The sequence below is a fragment of the Diadema antillarum genome, unplaced genomic scaffold, assembly GCF_040938485.1.
Source record: "Diadema antillarum isolate AM-2024a unplaced genomic scaffold, OU_Dant_1.0 seq00000248_RagTag, whole genome shotgun sequence".
NCBI lineage: Eukaryota > Metazoa > Echinodermata > Echinoidea > Diadematoida > Diadematidae > Diadema > Diadema antillarum.
In genome coordinates, this window is record NW_027271292.1 from 2418243 (window position 1) to 2438163 (window position 19921).

The window sequence follows — 19921 nt, forward strand, 5'->3', positions numbered from 1 at the left end:
GCGGAATCACACCCCGTATGGAGCTATTCAAGCTGCTTTTCAACGTGCTCTCTCAGTAGAGAGTCAATAAGACCCAGCCCTTATGAATATTCCCGGTACATTGTAATTACGGTAAACCTGACGTGCCTGTAGCTGTGACGCTTGATGTGTATACGCCCACAAAATTGAAGTCTATATCTCTTTCACATTTATATTATGTTCTTTTTTACATCAATTTATCGAAATAAATAATTTTAAAATACAAATTCAGAATTTTGTGTATAATTTTATTTTATAAACATTTATATCTCATTTTATAAAGTATTTTAAGAACAAAGACTGTTTTTCCGTAGGGAGGATGTATAGCACTTCGACGTATCTACTCAAGCGAAAGACACCATCCGATTGGCTAGTTGTATCAGGTGGTGCGATCGAGAACGAGGGGCGGAGTTGACCCAAGCGAGGGTAGCAGGTGAACGCGTGAACAGTGGTATGCATATCGTTTATACGCGGTTTCCCATGGCAATGGGTACTTCAACAAAGTAGAACTGCACTGAAATATCAATAATGATTAAAAATAGTCCAACGAAAGTTGTCCTTATCTTCTGATATCATTTGCTGATATGGAAACACCAATAAGCTTTTATTTGGGCGACACAATATTTCAGGAATAGCATTAGAACATTCTGATGCTTTGTCGCTTGAGTGGATATAATTAATGTCATTCAACGTAGCACGTGTAGCTGTAAAAGTTTGTTGACCTTACAAGTCTCCTCCTAGTTTCGCTGCTCCCTTTTTGCTTCAAAACGTTCATGTTTACGGCATGAAATATGCACTGTCCTCCGAATTACCCAGTGTGAAATCATTCTACAGATCTGTTTCTAGAAAAGACCTTGTGATCACGAGCTCAATGACGATGATGTTTATGATGACTACTGACTACATACCTGGCACCATAAGATTATTTCTATTATCTGTTACACACAGTCTCGATCCTCCAATCTTGTGGAGTCCAGATGCAGTTCGAAAAAGCAAAACAACAACATTCCCCCTTCATGTAGGCCTAGTTGCTTGTTGTTCTGCTGATTTTTTTTTTTATTATTATTTTCAGGCTTCATCTGCCTTTCATTTCTCTGTCAAATGTCATCACTTAATGGAATAAATTATTTCATCGCAACTGATTGACAAATTCCTCTACATCGACGTAAATAAGCACTGAATTGATCAGTGTGTACGCCCATGATTTTTATCATGGCTACTACTAAAACACTGATCAATTCAGTGCTTATTTACGTCGATGCAGGGCAATTTTGTCAATAAGTTGCAATGAAAACATCTCCACGGAAGAATTTCATGAATTTGAACAATTCTTTCATCTTTCCTGTACACATTTCATTTATCCCTTTCTAATGGTTTTGACGAGATAAGATGACGAAATGAAGACTGATCATCATAAATTAATAGTTATAGCCCTGTAAGCTCATACGCTCACAAAAAATTAAATAATTTTGCTGACATCAAATTCATCTTTTTTTTAAAGAGCAAACATGGGCAATGTGTAATGGAATGCTTAACAACGGCAACGTTTGCAATGAAACTTTGTAGTCAGTGTGACTGTGATCGGCGGCCACCCAATAATTATTGTAAGGCCAGGATGATCACTTATTAGAACGTTTACTGGATTCGGAATATACGTACGTAAAGAGCATCGTTGTTAAGCAAAAACTTGCACTGCTGTGAAGTATATCATTTTCATGTTCATTTTCATTTCAATTCAGAACATTCTGATTGAAGAAGAATTATAGGCCTGTAGAATGCGATCGTTAGCTTTTCTCGAGGGCGGCAAAAAATAGGCCGCCTAAGATTACCGGCATGCGCATGATTTTATTGTTTTGTGTCAATTTAACAAGAATCTCAACAACCTTCCCTTGGAATTGTCTTTATTTCTGTTATGTTTTTAGTACAGTATAGAGTGTGAATAGCAAGTACGTGACAAGGTGTCACGCTCCTTCTTACGATTCCATCTTATGATGCACGGCCCATTTACACTGTCTGCGTCAATCTGTCAGTGTGTGTGTGTGTGTGTGGGGGGGGGGGGGGGGGGGGGGGACTTGAATCGTGCGATTGGAGCCGTTATACGCCAGGGAATTTATAAATATTCATGATTTAAAGTTTGTTGAACCGTTCATTTCGCTGCTCCCTCTCGTACGATGGCATGATTTCCAACAAAGATGAACATCCTGTTCATCGTAAGATCCTCGATAAAGGGAATAAACCAGACAATGAGGATGAATATTTCATTCACGAAGTAGGCCTATTTGCTAGGTTTTATAATACATCATTAAAACATTGTACGAGATAGTTCGCTCATCCTCTTCGCCATTGCTGTAGACGTTACAATACGTGTATCTCTAATTTCATTTTCATATTCCCACTTATCATTAAAATTTCCAATATTCGAAGTTATATTTAACATCCACCAATTTATCATTATCATCATTGTTGTCACTGTAAATATTATCACTAGTATTGCCAGTATTATCATTATCATCCGTTCATTATTATCAGCATTTATTAGGCAGATTCTAACAAAAAAGTGCTTTATAATTAATGTAGGGCCGACTATTCAAGATACAATCGTTGCATAACTAAGTATTGGTTGTAGATATCAACATTAGATCCTATGACCTCTCCATCCATCTCGTTGTATTGCATCGCACGACAGAAGAAGAAGAAGATTTAGAAGAAGGTTGTATATACCCGGCTGCGCTGGCTGGCTTGGCGTACCGATTTGTCCATATATCTTATCCTGGAATTTGATATTGACAAATTGATAGATATTTGTGCATTCACTTTTTGTTATTTGCAATGTGCCTGCTACACCTAGGCCCTAATTGATTTCAGGCGAATGGTACAACTTTTACGTGAAATGATCTAACGAAACATCTTGCGAAGTGATAAACAAAGTAATCTTTAATCACGGGTAAAACACAAACTTGACTGCTTAATTTACAGATCTGATTTATTTGTAACTTTTTCACAACAACAACAACAACAACAACAACACGAAATGATCATAAGTCTCAACGTCAGAATGACAAGATGTACACTGATTATTTCCCGTAAAACCAAAAGAAAATAACTTATCCTGAGGTAGTATAGTGTATAAAATCATCATACATGTTTAATTTTTGTTTTATAAGAATATTTTATTCTTCATCAATGGAAACAAATTGTACACACAAATTTATACACAATTTTTACATCAACTTCGCAGTCAATTTCATCAACGGGAACAAATTATACAAACCAATTTATACAAAATGTTTATTCAGTTTCGTAATGCTTACACTCTAATGCATTTTTTTTTCACCAAACATAAAACACAATTCATATACAGCAATACCTCTTTTTTACGACTTTTTTTTTGCTACTAAACACACATTCTCTTTTTAATTAGCATTTCATTCATTACTTTCCTCTCAATATTCATTCTATCCACCTTAGATATCAATATCAATTGATTGAAGTTTATTCCTACAAAAAAAAAAAGATCCACCCAGACCACCATACTAAACTACCCCGTCATTATTCTCCCCTTACTCCTCTACTCAATCCCCCTTCAAAATCACCCATCTCAACAAAACCTCAGGGGCCTATTTTATGACATGCATATTATAATAACACATAATATTTCAGTTCGAGTGCGTTCAAAGGCATTTCCTAGTGGATGTGCAGGCCCGTAACTAGGGGGAGTTCAGGGGTTTCGAACGAACCCCTCCCCTATAGCGAGCAGGGTCCGCTTGAACAAAGAGAAAAAAAAAAGAAAAAAAGAAGTGAAAACTTCTTCCCAAAGCTCCAAATACGACAGAAGATGATTTTTAAAGATAAAATAACAACAACCAAAATAATAATTAATAAAAATCCGTACAAATCCCCCCCCCCCCCAGTGAGACCCTATCCCGCTTGGTTGCTTAATTCCCTCAGAAAGGTCCACTATTTCCAATTTTGAACCCCCCCCCCCCCCCCTAAAAATCCTAGTTACGGGCCTGATGTGCAATAAGCTCTACTCTATAAAACAAAAGCAAAACAGATTCTCAAATCTTTTGCCAGTTTTCCCACTTTTGCAAATGTATTGAAAACGTATTACCAGGGAGGTGACCTCCCGTGACCCCCCCCCCCCCTGGTATTTCGTACTAAACAGTGTACTTACAACAATATTGTCTTCTTCTAACTTCTCACAATCGATCGCAATTTAAGGAATGTAATCGATTCTCAATGGTTGACGATGATGATGGTTCGCGTAAGGACATGACAAGTTCAAAGTCATTTAGCCGTGGTTTCCTCCGTGTTCTTGTTGGCCTCTGTCTATGTGTACTAAAAGAAGGTCAGTAAAAATAGCACGGTTTCAAGTATTTCTTGATTTTTCATTGCCAACGATTCAAGTTTACACGTATAAATGTCATGTCAGTCGTTGTTTGGGAGAACACATAACAGTCCCATACGGTGAAGATTGTGTTATCAATAGAAGTTACTCGATTACAATGTCAAGTCAATGTCTAACACTCGAACAGGCTACTGTACTACACTAGAATAGTACTAGTATTACTACTAGACAATGACTTACCACATAGAAGAAAGGCTACTAAGTAGAGCAAGAGATTCTAAATTCATTTGTGTGTAGGGTTCTAGTCGAGAGATCGAATGGTTGGTCTACACCACCAGGCCTAGATCTAACAAAGAAACTGTAATATTAATTCCATTTTATCGTAGCTCAGAAAGTCCATAAAAGGGAATTTGAATTCGGGTTTTGTTTATTATCGTGATTATGACCTTCCCTTATTGGCTTATCATGTTGTGCTATTTGTGACCCTGGGTTGGTATAGTTTTTTCCGTGGTGGAAGGCAGGTGTTGTGCACGTGCAACTAGCTGCTGTTTGTAAATTTACAACATCCGATCGATGCATTGCAGAGCAGAGGACAAAGAGCTATGATATGAGGACTTAAATTAAGAGTCAAGGAGAAGGAATGTCTCTGGTATGCAGCATGATAGGCCAACGGACCAGGACATGAATTGGATATTTTAAAGTAATTTTACCCTTCATGTGGTGTCCCTTTTTGAGAGTACAAAAACATTCTGAAAATTATTTAAACCATCATAAGTACCTAAAGCAGTTCTTTACAATATTTATTTTGTTTAAATGTTTGTCCTGCATATTTGTTTTGTTTTTATGTGATGATGGAAAAACCACATTGACTCTTGTAAGACCAATACTCAACTAAATTACTGCTCAACAGTTAATTTGGGACCCCCACACTCAAAATAGATCTTGATAAACAGACTGGAACTGGAGTGCAAGCTGTACCTGTTCAAAACAGAGAAGCGCGATTTGTTAATCAAGGGGGACCAAACTGTGGAGTCTACTCTAGATACCTGGTGGTACAGTAGCAGCACTGCCCTGAAACATGAGCTGGGCTGGGAAATGCTGCAACTGCAATGCAGGGAAGGATGCATCGCTACATTCTAAGACTCAAGAGGCACTACAGGATGATTATTCATCCAAGTACGAAAAGCCCTGTATCCGGCGGTCCAAAGGGTTGTACAAGCTACTCTACCTCCCACAAATAAACATTGCTACAAGTAGAGAATATTTCATTTATACCAAGGACAATTACAGAGTGGAACGCATTGCCATTGGCAGCCACAGACATGACAAACCAGGACACTTTCAGAACAGCAGCCTTCCACTGCAATCAACAGCAAAACAACTAGCTTCTAACTTCTCTCTTTGCGCCACCAACATCAGCACACCCCGTTTGGTTGGCACCTGTACAAGGGCGTTGGACAGTACCCCTGATGAAGAAGAAGAAAAATGATTTGGAAAATATGTTCTTACAAATTCAGGTTTTATTTGACATATCGGTATGAAAGTTAGCTTTGTGTTTAGCTCTTTGAAATTGTCTTGTATTTTGTATCATACTTTTTGCCTTGTGTCCTTTCAAGGGGACATCACAAGCATTTAATTTTTCATTTTGTGTTGGTAAAAATATAAAATAGTGGAAGAGAGTCTAGTTTTCATTTTTAAAGGATGCTTTTTTCGTTCTCGCACTTCAACAGGAACTGCAGATGGTGACCTGACACATCCTAGGGACATGCCCCGCAGTCAAGCCGGGTCATGTCCCAACTACTTTGAAGAATTCTTCCAGCACGTAGCACGACACAATGGCCAGAACTCAAATCAGACAGATTATGATTCCACCTTTCAGCAATGGCTCTCCATTTCTTTAAGCTCATTGTTGCAGGGATTCAGCCAAATCAATGACAATGAGACCCAGGTTGAGCCACCCCCGGCACCGAGGTTTAAGTGTGGGCTGAACCCACTTGCGCAAAATCGCACGGGACGCGTCAACCTGGTTAACAGCACGGAACTGTCGCGCCTTATTACAGAGCGTCCCAATGCCAGTGAGAGTGAGAACAGGACCGCAGAAAATGGCACAGCAGTGAAGGTCAAGTCTTCTGCTGCTAGTGTTTGTGTCGTGGCGATGTTTTTTTCTACCTCCTGCAGGTTTTCAGCAGCCACTGCGCCAGAGTTCAATGCCCTTGGGAGAGCTCTGGTTGGAGTTGATGTGCTGGCTTTTGATATAAATCTGTCTAGTGGGTGAGAATAACTTTTAAAGTTGCATTACTTTTATAAAGTTGCATTTGAGTGATCTACAGACTACAGATTTTAGTGTCTCTGTGATGAAAAATTTCTTCTCTACAGAATACTTGTAACACTGTGGTTATGTGATTTTCAGCGATGGTGAAGATGATAAGATCCATTCTGCTGTGGCGTTCTGTATGTTGACCCCTCCACACACACGCACACACACACGCATTTACTGTAAAAGTGGAAATTTTGCGGTGTTGAAATTTTCGCACATTTCGCTCAACCAGAAACTAGCGCGAAAATAAAAGCACTTGATTATTTTTGCTTGCCATATGTTCCAGTAGTTGATGTCTTGATTCCGCGGAATTAAAAATACGCGAAACTCTTCTTGCCCGGCCAAGCGCGAAATATTAATTTGCGCTAAAATATCCGCTTCTACAGTACACACATATCCATCCATACACGTATACACATACAATCATCAAAGTCTCTCAGTCACACATAGTGAGTGTTCTGTGGTCAATATTAGTTTGTCACACACATTGTTATTTTTTACTGTGATACATTGTAGATCTTGATTTTAAGTTTGCTAAGTTGACTGATAGCACCCAAGAGAAACTAAATTTCTAGCTGTATATTCCTGGCATATGTATGACAAAATTGAAATACATGTAGTCCTCCAATGTTTTATCTGACTTGTTTTGACCACAGAGTGAATTCAAGATATGGCATTGTGGCGGTACCTACCATAGTATTATTCCATAATGGCAAGCTGGCTGCAAGATATAACGAAAGCAAGAGGACATTAGAGAACTTTGTGGGATTTATTCACAACTTGACTGGTAAGTAGGTGTGGGAATGTAGTGTTATGTCACACAAGCCTATTTGTCTATATTGAGGACCCTTTTAGTTCATGATACTTTGTAGCAGACTTTGTACATGTGTGTGTGTATATTGAAAGTAATTTGTTGATTATGTTTTATGATAATAATCTTTATTGTAAAGCGCATAGAGAACATTCATTTATTTATGCGCTATAAAAATTTCATTATTTTCATTATTTTTATTAACTCCAGGCCAATCATGCCTTCATAGTCAAGGACAAACTTTTCATTATCCAAATGCTGCTCACTATTTAAGGTGTGCTGTATAAATGACTGAATGCAAATAACAACAATGTTGTCATTCTATTTGGTCATTGTTACAATTGTCCTCCGTGTTTTCATATACTCCATCATAAATAATTCCTTTCCTATTTCAGTATCGTGTTGTTAGTACTATACATCAACTGACCCAGAGTAATCCAATAATGGATTAACTTTAATAGTGAAATGTTTGCAGGTGTACTTTCCTTTTTAGCATTATCAGCAGTAACCCCAGAACTGCTCTAAATTTGCCAGGTGCTAATAGTATCTGATCTAGCTAAAGTTAGTGCAGTACAAAATGTGTCCATGCATCACAAACCTGCAGAAGTTTACAAATTATGATTTCTAGTAGGCCTGAAAATAGGTGAAATGGGTCAGCAATATTCATGTGAACTTTTGGTATTTTCTGAATGTGTAACTGTGCATTATTCTTTAAAACAAAATGCTTGCCACCCCCCAAAAATAATTTTGAGTCATGCTCTCACACTTTTCTGTAAAACCATATTGTTGGGTCTGGGGGTTTTCCCCCTTCATTCATATCATTGTGCTGCATGGAATTGCACATGAAAAATCCTTTAAAAAATGGCAAAATAGTCAGAAGTAGCATTGATAATTTCATAGAAAATCAGGAATGAAATGTATGCTCAATGATAATGCCAAGTTTCAGGATAATCAAGCAATTTTTACATTGAGGGTTTCAGGATGATTATCAAAGGCACTGTCTACCATTGGGAGCAGTGATGTTCGAGATATCACATTTGATGCATATGTGTAGTTCAGTTGTATCACAAAACATCCTACCATGTAAAAATTTTGCAGTAAAGCCTAAAATGTATGGAGACATCACTATTTTTCTCAATAGACCATAACTGTACAGACGGTTTAGTCTAGAAACAGTTTTTATTATAGCTATTGTTCACATTGTGAATATTTAAAATACTTAACATTAATTATACTGATTCAAATTTTTACGTTGGTTGTTCCTATCCCTAACTCACATTCTAGAACTATTTTGAAGCACAAGAGCTGCATTTTTGTTTCATAGATCTGCAAATGGTAAATTATGCCTTTAAAGGTAATTTCTACATAGTGGTTGTTAATAGCTCCAAAAAGCCCATTTTTGCCCATACACAAAGGGGAATACCACCTTCAAGAGGTACAAGGTAACATATATGCATTCATCAATCAGCAAATAGTTTTTGTGGTCTTAGGGTGGGATTTCATGGAGCACGCGAACGATTTGCGAAGGACGTGAATGACAAAATCCAACATTCGGAAAAGTTTTTCTCCGAATGTGTTCCGACAATGAAGCCGAAAACTATTCTTACGCAATTTGTGCGAAGTTTCCACGACGTATGTGCGAACGTCGTGTGTATCATTGCTAAAGTACAGCATGCTACATACACGAAGAACACGCGACGGAAATGCGAACAACGAAAAATTTTCAATATTCATGGGAGAAAATGTACCCAAGGAGAGGTGGAAGCTGTCTTGAGTTGAATTTTTTTTTCTTTCCTCTATTTCTCCTTTCTTTTTCTCTCATTTCTCTATCGAGTGCTTGCCTACATTTTTTTTTCCTAGGACCTATCTCCACTAGTAAAGCATTTGATTTTTTTTTGCAGTTCCTCTAACACATAATCTCTATAGTTCAAATGAAATTTTACATAGATTAATTTTAAGTGTATTCTGCGATTTTTTTTTTTGTATATCAAACATTTCTTTCTCTTTGCTAGTCTTTAATTTCTTTCGTTATTACTATAGTTGTTAATAATTGTTTAATGTTTAGATGTATGCTACGATTTTTATTTGTAGAAAACATATAGGTCATACATCCCCCAAACGTGCGCTAAACGTTCGCGAGAATGTCTCAAAAGGTACGCGAACAGTTTGCGATTACGTCGTAAAATGATCGGAAAAACTTCGCAGATTTCGCGTAACATACGCGAGACATTCTTCAAAGTTTCGGAGTCTGTTTGGGGTTTCACAAACATTTTGCGAACATCGCGCGTGTCTTGCGAAGGTCTTGCGCATATGACGAGGCTTTAAAGACACTTTCGAGAACAATTTACAAGCAAATCACGACCAAAAGTGTGCGGAAAAGGTTTGCAAAAAATGTCAAACTTTTTTGAAATTGTCGCCGAAGTAAAAACGACATTCGCGAACAATTGACGACGCTTCCGAACCCTCACGTTCGTTTGGTGATCTTCTGCAGACTAAAATATGAATGCTGGATTTTTCCATTCGCGTCCTTCGCAAATCGTTCGTGTGCTCCGTGAAATCCCACCCTCAGCAGGCTTTGATTCATAGTAGCTTGAGTATGTGTGTGTGTTTGTGGGGGGGGGGGGGGTTCAAACCAGGTGACCATGACAATGACCGGCAGATTAAGTATTGGAGCTACACACAGAGGATGAACACATTGCACCTGCCAAGAGCATTGCAATTATTTGCCGTGCAATGTCAGAACTGTGGCTAAATTATGTCAACAAGTTGAGTTGGTATGGTTCTCTACCCCATCTTGATGGCTTGGGGGGGGGGGGGGGGAGTGGGAATCTGGTGCAAAATCTAAAAGATTTTGTTTTAAGTGTTGAATAAGATGTTTATACTTTGTATACTTACAGCTGAAAACTGTGAGCAGAGAAAATGGGTAAATGTAATTTGGTCATCATATTGATTTAAAAAAAAAAAATGAATTTATGTACAAGGTTTCAGTGTTTGCATTGTTTTAAAAGCTTCTGGGTGTGCCATTTCAAATGATATCTGTTCATAATGCCAGCAGTACCAGAATGATTAATTATATATGCCCAGAGCCTGGGTTGAACTTTAGCGGTGGCCTGGACCACTAGAAAATTATGTTGAGCTACCAAATTTTGAAAATGGTTATTTTTTGGTGGCCTGATCGTTCAACTAAGATTTAAAATGGATTGTTATGTTTGCTCTTATTTTTGGCCACTACATTTCTTTTAAGATCAGACCATCAAAATTTTAGATTTAAAGATTTTAGCGACTCAAATGGGCAACCAGAGAAGAAAATTAGTGTCGAGCCCTAAGAGCATAGTGGATGTGCACATGCAAAGCTCTGCTGTACCATGCATGTTGTGGTTCAAGGTGCAATAAAGCACTCCGACTGTGCCCCCCCCCCCCCCCCCCCCCCATTGTTCCTCATCCTTTAGAGATAATTACCATCTTGTGGACTGTACATTTGTGGAATATACATAAAGACACAATCTTGTCGACTGTACATTTGTAGATTCTATTCTTCATAAAGACATGATTTTGTAGACTCTACATATAGGCACAATTTTGTAGACTTTACATAAAGGCACAGTTATCAGGCACAAGGAACTATCTCCCTTGTGCTCCCATACCAAACCTGCATCTGGGTGGAGCAGTACATATTTCTTTAGTGACTCACCAGTGTCAAGACAACCCATTTACAAACTGCAGTTGAGTCTAAAGCACTCTAGGCACCATGTACATCAAGAAATTTTGCCTCCTGCATAGTAAATATACAGCCAGATTAATAGTGATTAGGAGAAACAATCACCACCACCCCCTCCCCACCCCCCCCCCCCCCCCCCCACACACACACACTTACCGCATTTCAAGACATGGCCCACATTATGAGGTGCAACTAAATCAGTTCCATTTTTTTTCCACTTTGTTCAGGTTGTCTTTAAGCTAAATAGTTGAATCAGACAAACAGAATGGTAGCACTTGGTATCATCAAATTTGGACTTAAGATGAAAAAAAAAACTACTAAAAATGGAATCATGAGGTTTTATACATTTTCAAAAACAATGATATTAGTCGCATCCACATAAACAAAATGGAAGAAATGGTGATATGCCGTCATATGTCTCCCACTGGCCTGTATGTACTAATCTTGAATAAATCTTCTTTTGACATGTACATTGTAAATGATAGCTGCAGTCACTGGCAAAAGATCAGGAAGTCCTTGCAAAGTTTGCTCATCTTTTCACGCTGGTAGCCAAACTTCTTGATGTTTAAGTTCTCTTAAGTTTGGGTCACTGGCGAAGCGTAGGCAAGAAAGAAAAAAGAGCATGACATGTGACAGCTAGTGACTCTGACATAACAATGCAGCCATGAACATCACAATGATTGCATGCTTCGGAGGTACTGCCCGCAAACTGGTCGTGGACTGGTCACGTGACAATCTTCATGAAATTTCAGTTGCTAGATTTCTCACTGTCAAAAGATTGAGAAGATTGGCAGGGGTCCAGGAAATATACCTAGTTTGAGTGGGAAGTTTCATGAGAAGTTTCATGAGAAGTTTGTGGTAACACTGACAAAACTGTGAGATCTTAAAGATCGTGATCTTGAACTTCACGATCTGTTGCCAGTGTGACCGCAGCTAGTAAGAATTAGCTGTATCCTCATCTCTAATTATTACAGTTGTGCAATAACCTAGGAATGATGACTTCAAGGGGGATAAGGTATCTTTGTAGATACTTGTAGATTTGACCAAACATGTGATATCATCATATTTGAGGGTACAAACCAATGGAAGAAATCAGTTGTAAGGACAGTGAGGTGAAGTCATCATTGCATAGTGAGCATTTGAATTGTGAAAGTGGGTGCAACCAATACACTTGTATCACAATTCTTTGAAAATAATGGTTCAAACTGGAAAATGATAATTTCATATTTTAGTCCTATTTTGATGAAACTTGGTCTGTCTCATTTTACTTGAATCTCTGAAGTCACTTTGAACATGGCACAGATTAATGCTGTAATGATGGTTAAGTCTCATGAAATAGTAAATGCATAGTGTTCACTGTATTTAAAATTCCGTATTGGTGAGTGTTTGATATTTTCATTGCATTATGCATGTACATGGAACTTTACATGTTCAAGGATGTGTGTAAAGCATTGGCATTGTTATTGCTGCCTTACCTTAATACAAACTGAAAATATAAACATGTACGCACAGGAATAATGGTATGCGGATCAAAGATAATCTTTCACTGTAGATACTGAAAGATGTAAAGAAATATGCATTTCATGGCAGAGGCAAATGTTAAAAACAAAAACTAAACAAATTATTTGTTAATGTAATCTGTTTGGCATTTGCATAGCACTGTTTCTGTGTGTTTGATTGAAGTCCTTTTTATCTTCATTTGTCTGTCATTATATTTACTGCATTAACACTCATCATAACTAGCTGTACAATAATTGATAAGATGCTTTATGTATGATTCTAATTTATCAACCCTTCGATTACAAAAGCCCAATGGGTCCTGGGCAAAAGTCTATGGGGACTTTAGAATTTTATAGGGAATGGATTAATGATTAAAATTGTGCTTGTATAAACATGCATTTAGTACTTGAATGGGGAAGTAAGTGATGTCAGTAATCAGTAATGATATAGTGACTACAGTAGCCAAATCAACCATACAAATTCAAAACTGTGGTCAAGTTTCTATTTGACCAGGAGGAATAAATATTTGGATAGTGCTTGGAGGTGAGATGGTAGAAGAATGCTTTAAAAAAGTAAACCTAACTTAGTTCAGAGTTGTGGTTTAATGCTTCAGACTGCAAATAGGAGTGTCTTTGTTGTACTTCCTGTCTTGTTATCAAAGTCAGTTCCATCCTGTGTTTAAGTTGGCTCGATGTATAAAGTCTCGGTTGATAAGGATTAAACAAACACTATGATGGAAGATTCATCAAACTCGGACATGAAATAAGAAATGTACTGAATCATATGCTTGTTTTCTTTGCTCTCTGTTTTTGAAGGGGAATGAAATCCCAAAATATATGTTGATTGAGTGAATGCAACAATATTAGTAGAATTCAACGGTGAAAGTTTGAGGAAAATCAGGCAATCTGTTCAAAAGTTGTGAATTTTTGGAGTTTTGGTGATGAGGCCACTGGATCAGAAGACTACTACAGATTATGACATTACATATGCACTACCATACAAAGAAAACAGAAAATTCAACGTAATTTCACTTTTCTAGCATAGGGAAAGAGCACTAGACTTCTTTCAAAAAGCAGGGGGAATAATATTACCCATGACATATGTTAGTAACAAGTCCAGGAAATGTTTGTTTTTCATATGTAATGATGTTATGTAGAATTTTCTCTTATCTATGATATATCGCGGTGCATATAATACATCATGTTCTATAGTAGTCTCCTGATCCAGCGGTCTCATCATAAAAATTTCAAAAAAACTTTGAACAGATTGTCTGATTTTCCTTAAAATCTCACTGATGTGTTCTGGTATTGTTCCTGCATTCACTCATTCTACATGTACAGTGTGTTTGGGTTTCATTCTCCTTAAATTTCCTGTCTTTTGTTAAAGTATGATTAATGGCCAATCCTTGGTCCAGTTATCGCCAACATCCATGTTTTCTACTTCTCTCCCATATTCTTCCATATTTAGGTGTGTTTTGAGTGATGATTTGAATAATTTTGTCTTCTTTTCTCCCGACATGCCTCAGGTTTGCAAGCAAATAAGTCAATCTTGGTCTCAGACGAGGACCACGAGGGACCCATCTCAAGTGTTGCCATCATTGGTCCGGACTGCTTCCTCTGGTTCTCCAATGTGTTCCTGGTCCTGTGTGGCCTGGGATTCTTGCAGCAGAAGGTGGGTGCAGCAGTCCGGGCCAGACTTGCCGCCGCCCATGAGTACCTGGCCCAGGTCTGGAGGACCGGGGAGTTCTACGAACAGGTGGGCATCGCAGACAACGAGCACCACCAGCAGCCTGAACCCAATGAAGAGCAGGTGCAGTGAGCACCGACAGACTCGATGGAATAGACTCGGTAGGACAGAACCTGGTCTATTCTGCTGTGGTGGATCCTGGCTCAAATAGGCAGTGCCTGTCCTGTACATCACACAGGAGGCCAGAGAGTTTACGGTGCTGACCCCGTCATAATAGTCAGCAGAATAATAGTCTGTGATCCCAATGTTGTGAGGGTGATGAGAGTTTCAATGGACTCTACAGCAGGATCATGTTTTCATAGCTTTACTGTTGTAACACAAAGTTATCCCCGATTTGTAGGATGGCAGAGTTGAATGTACACTGTAAGTCTTGACAAGATATGGGACAGTGTTAACATCTGTGAAATGATTGGTTTCTGCTGACAGTGGGTATCTCACAACTTGAATGAAGCGAAGACAGTACTGCAACAGAAACAAGATTTGTTAATTATATTCCTCATCAGTTTCATGAGTGTGTTTAGCACTCACACATGCTCTCTTTCACTCACACACACACACACTCACACAAATGCTGTACTAGATATGTGTTTTTTTGTTTGTTTGTTTTTTTCAAAAAGGAATGACAGTGGCTGGCATATAAAAAGATATTGCATAAAGAAGAATGGAGTATTTGGATGTTGTTGGTTGGGCTTTTGTAAAATCATTTTCATTCATATGTCACGTAATCATGATTTAATCATAGAAACTCTGAAGTTCTGATTTGTGTCTGTTTTGTGTTGTTCGGTGGGTTTTCCTTCATTTTTCAAGTCTAACCTTTATGCAGTCATTATGTTCAGTCAAGCTCTATTTTTTGGCCTCATTTTTAGCAGGTTGTGACCCAGTCAGTGATGGATTGTGAGTGAAGATATTCAGAGAGTGTGCATTAGTTGGTTGGAGTCCAAGAAAATGGGTAAAAGATCTTCCAGTCCTTCATAAACTGGATCTCTCATTCTGATTTGAAGTCTGACAGTGGGTGTGTCAAAAAGGTCAAATATCCAAATGTGAATTGTGAGGAAGGAATGTTGTGAATTGTGAGGAAGGAATGTTGTGATTTTCATGCTTTTCTAGCTATTTTCCGGTCACTTTGCAAAGGTTTTTTTTTTTTTTTTTTTTTTTTTTTGGGGGGGGGGCAATTATCTTCATTCTGCTCTCTGTATGGTGGTAATGAGCACATTATCTGTTAGATGGACAAGGTGGTACAGATCCCCACCATTATTGTTGCTGGAATAGTAGGGATACTTGATACCAAATTATGTTTTATGAGGATATCATGACATGAATACAGTGTTAATCAAATGCTCCTATTTTATGCTAGGGTGTCTGTGACCATCTGCTAGGAGAAGTTTTATGGAATCACTAGGCTTGGTAACTTCTGGCTGGCCCCTAGTATGAAACTTTTAGCCAGTGATTTAATTACGCTATGTCATCATTGCAAGTACATTGTATATCAAATAGTCTTTGGTTATGCACAGTTTCTACGTGTTAGGTAAAGTGAATGCTAAATTACATGACAACTCCCAGATAATCAGTTGTTAGGATCCATCTCACCATTTCATGAATACTTTTAGATAATAAGAGTTTGCAAAAGTTGATGAACCAGTTCTGTGGAGCATATGTGGTGTTACATGGTATATTGTGTTCAGAACTTGTGCCTATATGTGTAGTTATGTAGTGTGTTTTGTAGAGAAAAATGAAGATTTTCTGTTCACTTTCTACCAGTACCTTCCCTCAATTTTGTTCAAACACAGCATTTGGCATGAAATAGCACATGATGAATGCAGTCATATCTGATAGCTCAGGGCTCCATTCAATAGAAAGTTGCTATGATAGCAACTTTTGCTGCAATGACAAGTGTCAAGATTGTACAGTTGAACCTCTCGTATCCGGACAAGTCGGGACCTGGGCTCATCCGGATAAGGGATTTGGCCGGATACGGGAGACTCAATGCTTTATACACATGTACTGATGTAGCCCATTGTAGTACCACATGTAGTTAATGTGTATACTGCAACTTTTCATTGTTATACTCAGTAACAGACCCCAAAATAGAGGTTCGTGTTTGCAAGAATGAAATCATTTTCTTTTATAAATTCTTGGAATTATTTACCTAAATAATTATTAAGAAATGTATCAAGTATATGTAATTCATGTGTGTTTGTGTAGGAGTTCTCAAGGAGTTGGGAATACCCCTTTCCTCCCGTAATTATTAAAAAGAAATCACGGCGAGATTGCGTCCGTATAATAGAGAGATCCAGATAAAAGGAGGCCGGATAAGAGAGGTTCAACTGTATTGGCAAAATCCTGCTTCTTGTTTGACTGGTGCCACAATGTATATATGTTGCTATTCTAGGAAAAGTTGCTATCCTGACATATTTTGTGAAATGAGACCCTGATCTATGGTTTGACCAGTGTGATGTGGGGAAGTCAATAGACATAGATTATTTCTTGCCAGAAGTAGGTGGTAAATAATTCTATTTTACTTCAACCATTTCCTTGACTTTCTCCTCCATGGATAGAGATATTTCTCCACGAATTCACTGGTATGATCTGTAACTCATCTATACCATCTTGTGAGTCAGTCCACTTATTTTGATCAGTATACTGCAGTTCCATGTGCTGCAGTAGAGCAGCCAAAGATGTAGAATAGCGCTGTTCTCACAGCGATTTATAAGGAGTATTTCACAAGGATGTTCATTACATCAAATATTCAGCAATGCAGTTACACAGTGCGTATATATTATGCAGTAGTTGTGCATTACATATAAACACGTAAAGTGTAACCCTATCCTCACATGCTTCCTTACTTTCGGTCTCATCCTTTCTTTTCTTCCACATTACAGTGTATTTCTAGTTTCATACTGGAAGGAGACAGGAAGTCAGAGGATTTTGTTAGTATGAACAAAGACAAAGAAACATGAATTCTCAAAATATTTTGAGAAAATGCATTACCCCAATGTTTGTAAGCTGAAGTAATTCTTGTCATTAATCTATGGCACATCAGCATGTACACTTGTATTTTCATTCACCTTTAAGAACTTAAAAAGTATGAAGCTGTCCATTGGTATCGTTTTGTATGTAAGAGACAAAGTGCAATTTATGGGTTGTTGATTATATTGGTTTTTCATACAAGATGTATGGAAGAAATTAAAAGCCCAAGAAAAGCTTTGAAAAAGAAAGTGTGTTGGTTTTCTTTTATTGTGTTGTGTACAGTGCGCTCCCGTTATATTGAAGTCCTATGGAGTGACAGTTTTCTTTTGTTATATCAACATTTTGTTAGAACCAAACACTGAAGTGTATAAAGCTATTCAGTGGAAACTCGATATAAAGAGATCGGATAATACAAAATACCTGGTATAACAAACTAATTTCTCTGGTCCCAATGAATTTATTTCCTTTGTTTTGTATTGTTTACTGAATACTGATATAACAAACTATCTGATATAAAGAACAACATTGTCTTGGTTCCAAGGATCTTGTTATACCAAGAAGATGATTTTGGGACCTGAATTTTTACTTCGTTGTAATGAGAATTTCATTGTAACCGTGCTCTTTTTAACAGGAGTATCCACATATCCATTTGATATATATATATATATATATATATATACATACATATACATACATGTATGAATATATGTGTATATATGCATGTTTGTGTATATTGTTACATATGTATACAAATATATATATATATATATATATATATATATATATATATATGCAAATATAAATATTATATATATTCTTTTTTTCTTTTGTGGTCTCATGCACCATGTATCATGTACTAACACTACATGGAAATCATGGAAGCTTTCCTTTTTAATATTCAGTAGTATGCCAAGTTTTCATTATCACGTTTTAAACAAACATCTCAGAAATCAGAGGAGAGTGAGAGCTACATAGTGAATGCCTTCACGTTCTCATAATATTTATAAAACGCTCATTCGTGCATGTTATCAAACTACTGTATTGTACAGTAATTTGATAACATGAGCGAATAAACATTTTCCAAGACATCTTGGTACATGATGTAAAAGTGTATCACACATAGACACAGGTAAGAGCACATATGCATGCACAAAATGATATACGAATGCCTGACATAAAAGAATAAATAGATAAATAAATAAAATAAAATATTTCACATATTGATAGGTCGGTGGCGCCATGACATTACAGCTGCCTGAGCCTTCTGTACACAAATTCCTATAGATGGCTCCGGCAGCTGCAAGTTAGCCTTTAGGTGGGACATGTAGTCCAATTGCAATAAATAAAATCTAGGTTCAGGTTTGGTATTTGAATATACGAACTTGTTTCACTTTAATTTTGATAATTCTAATGTTTGGTGCTGTGTTCAAACTCTACCCAATTGAAAAGTAACCATAATTGTTTCCCTTCCCATACGCACACACAGACGGACACACACACACACACACACACACACTCACACACACACACTCAAAGACACACAAGATACTCACAAAATAAGGAAACAGCAACAAAAAACAACAACAAATATTAGTAAGTATTTGAGATTTTGACACACAACATTATTATTATCTAGCCCACTTAGTTAAAAAGACAATGCCCAACCTCAACGTGGATATTTCCACTTTAATTCTATCGCAGCTGAGAAGTTATGTTATCGCGTTCTTCGTAGATGCATGTATCCAAATCATTACTCGGGGTTTCCCCCAACGTCCTTATTATTTGTACATATTCATTTTATTTCTTTTCAATCACGCGTTACAGCAAAAGTGATTTTCATAAAAATTCAAACATGCACACATTTAATTTCTCGGTACACCATTAGTAATGCGTGTGCTTTTTATGTGTTATGTTCACAACATGTATCAAATATTTTTGTCACTACATACATTCCTGCCGATATATTTTTTTTGTACAAAGCCTTCAAGACTGATGACAGTTATCGTTTCGTATTTACCTCACCAAATACACAACAATATTCACAATATTTATATTAATTCATCAATACTAGTGGTACATATCTTGCAGCGAAAACTATCACAGGTCCATAAAAAGTAATAATTTTAGTTTGCTCTCTACAATCTATCTGTCTATAGCGGAGGTATGAAGATAGCCGTACATGTCAAATTCAGATCAACTCGCCCAGAATTTTAGCTTATCAAATGTTCAGTTATCTGTTACAATTCACCACACGGTAAAAATACCAATTTGCAAAGAATATTCATAACCTCAAGAGATTAACTACCAAACACGACTTTATTGTGTTCATTTTTTGTTTTCTGACAAATCGATTGGTTCTGAGGTTACTGTATGATACAACAAGAAACAAAGTTCATAAACACATAACATGAGTAAATGAAATGATTTTCCGTGCTTATCTGCTGAGCCAAGGAATAGATGCTTGTAGCTAATAATTATGCAACTAGTTACCATTCT

General features: G+C 37.4%; 1 protein-coding gene across 1 annotated transcript; it reads left to right on the forward strand.

The window, feature by feature from the left end:
* Nucleotides 1-4271: 4271 nt before the first annotated feature.
* Nucleotides 4272-14543, forward strand: LOC139729627 (uncharacterized). The gene is made up of 4 exons (XM_071640554.1): nucleotides 4272-4366; nucleotides 6097-6637; nucleotides 7340-7470; nucleotides 14238-14543. The coding sequence occupies exons 1-4, from the start codon at nucleotides 4291-4293 to the stop codon at nucleotides 14528-14530; spliced, it is 1041 nt and encodes a 346-aa protein (XP_071496655.1). The 5' UTR covers nucleotides 4272-4290; the 3' UTR covers nucleotides 14531-14543.
* The last annotated feature ends 5378 nt before the right edge of the window (nucleotides 14544-19921 follow it).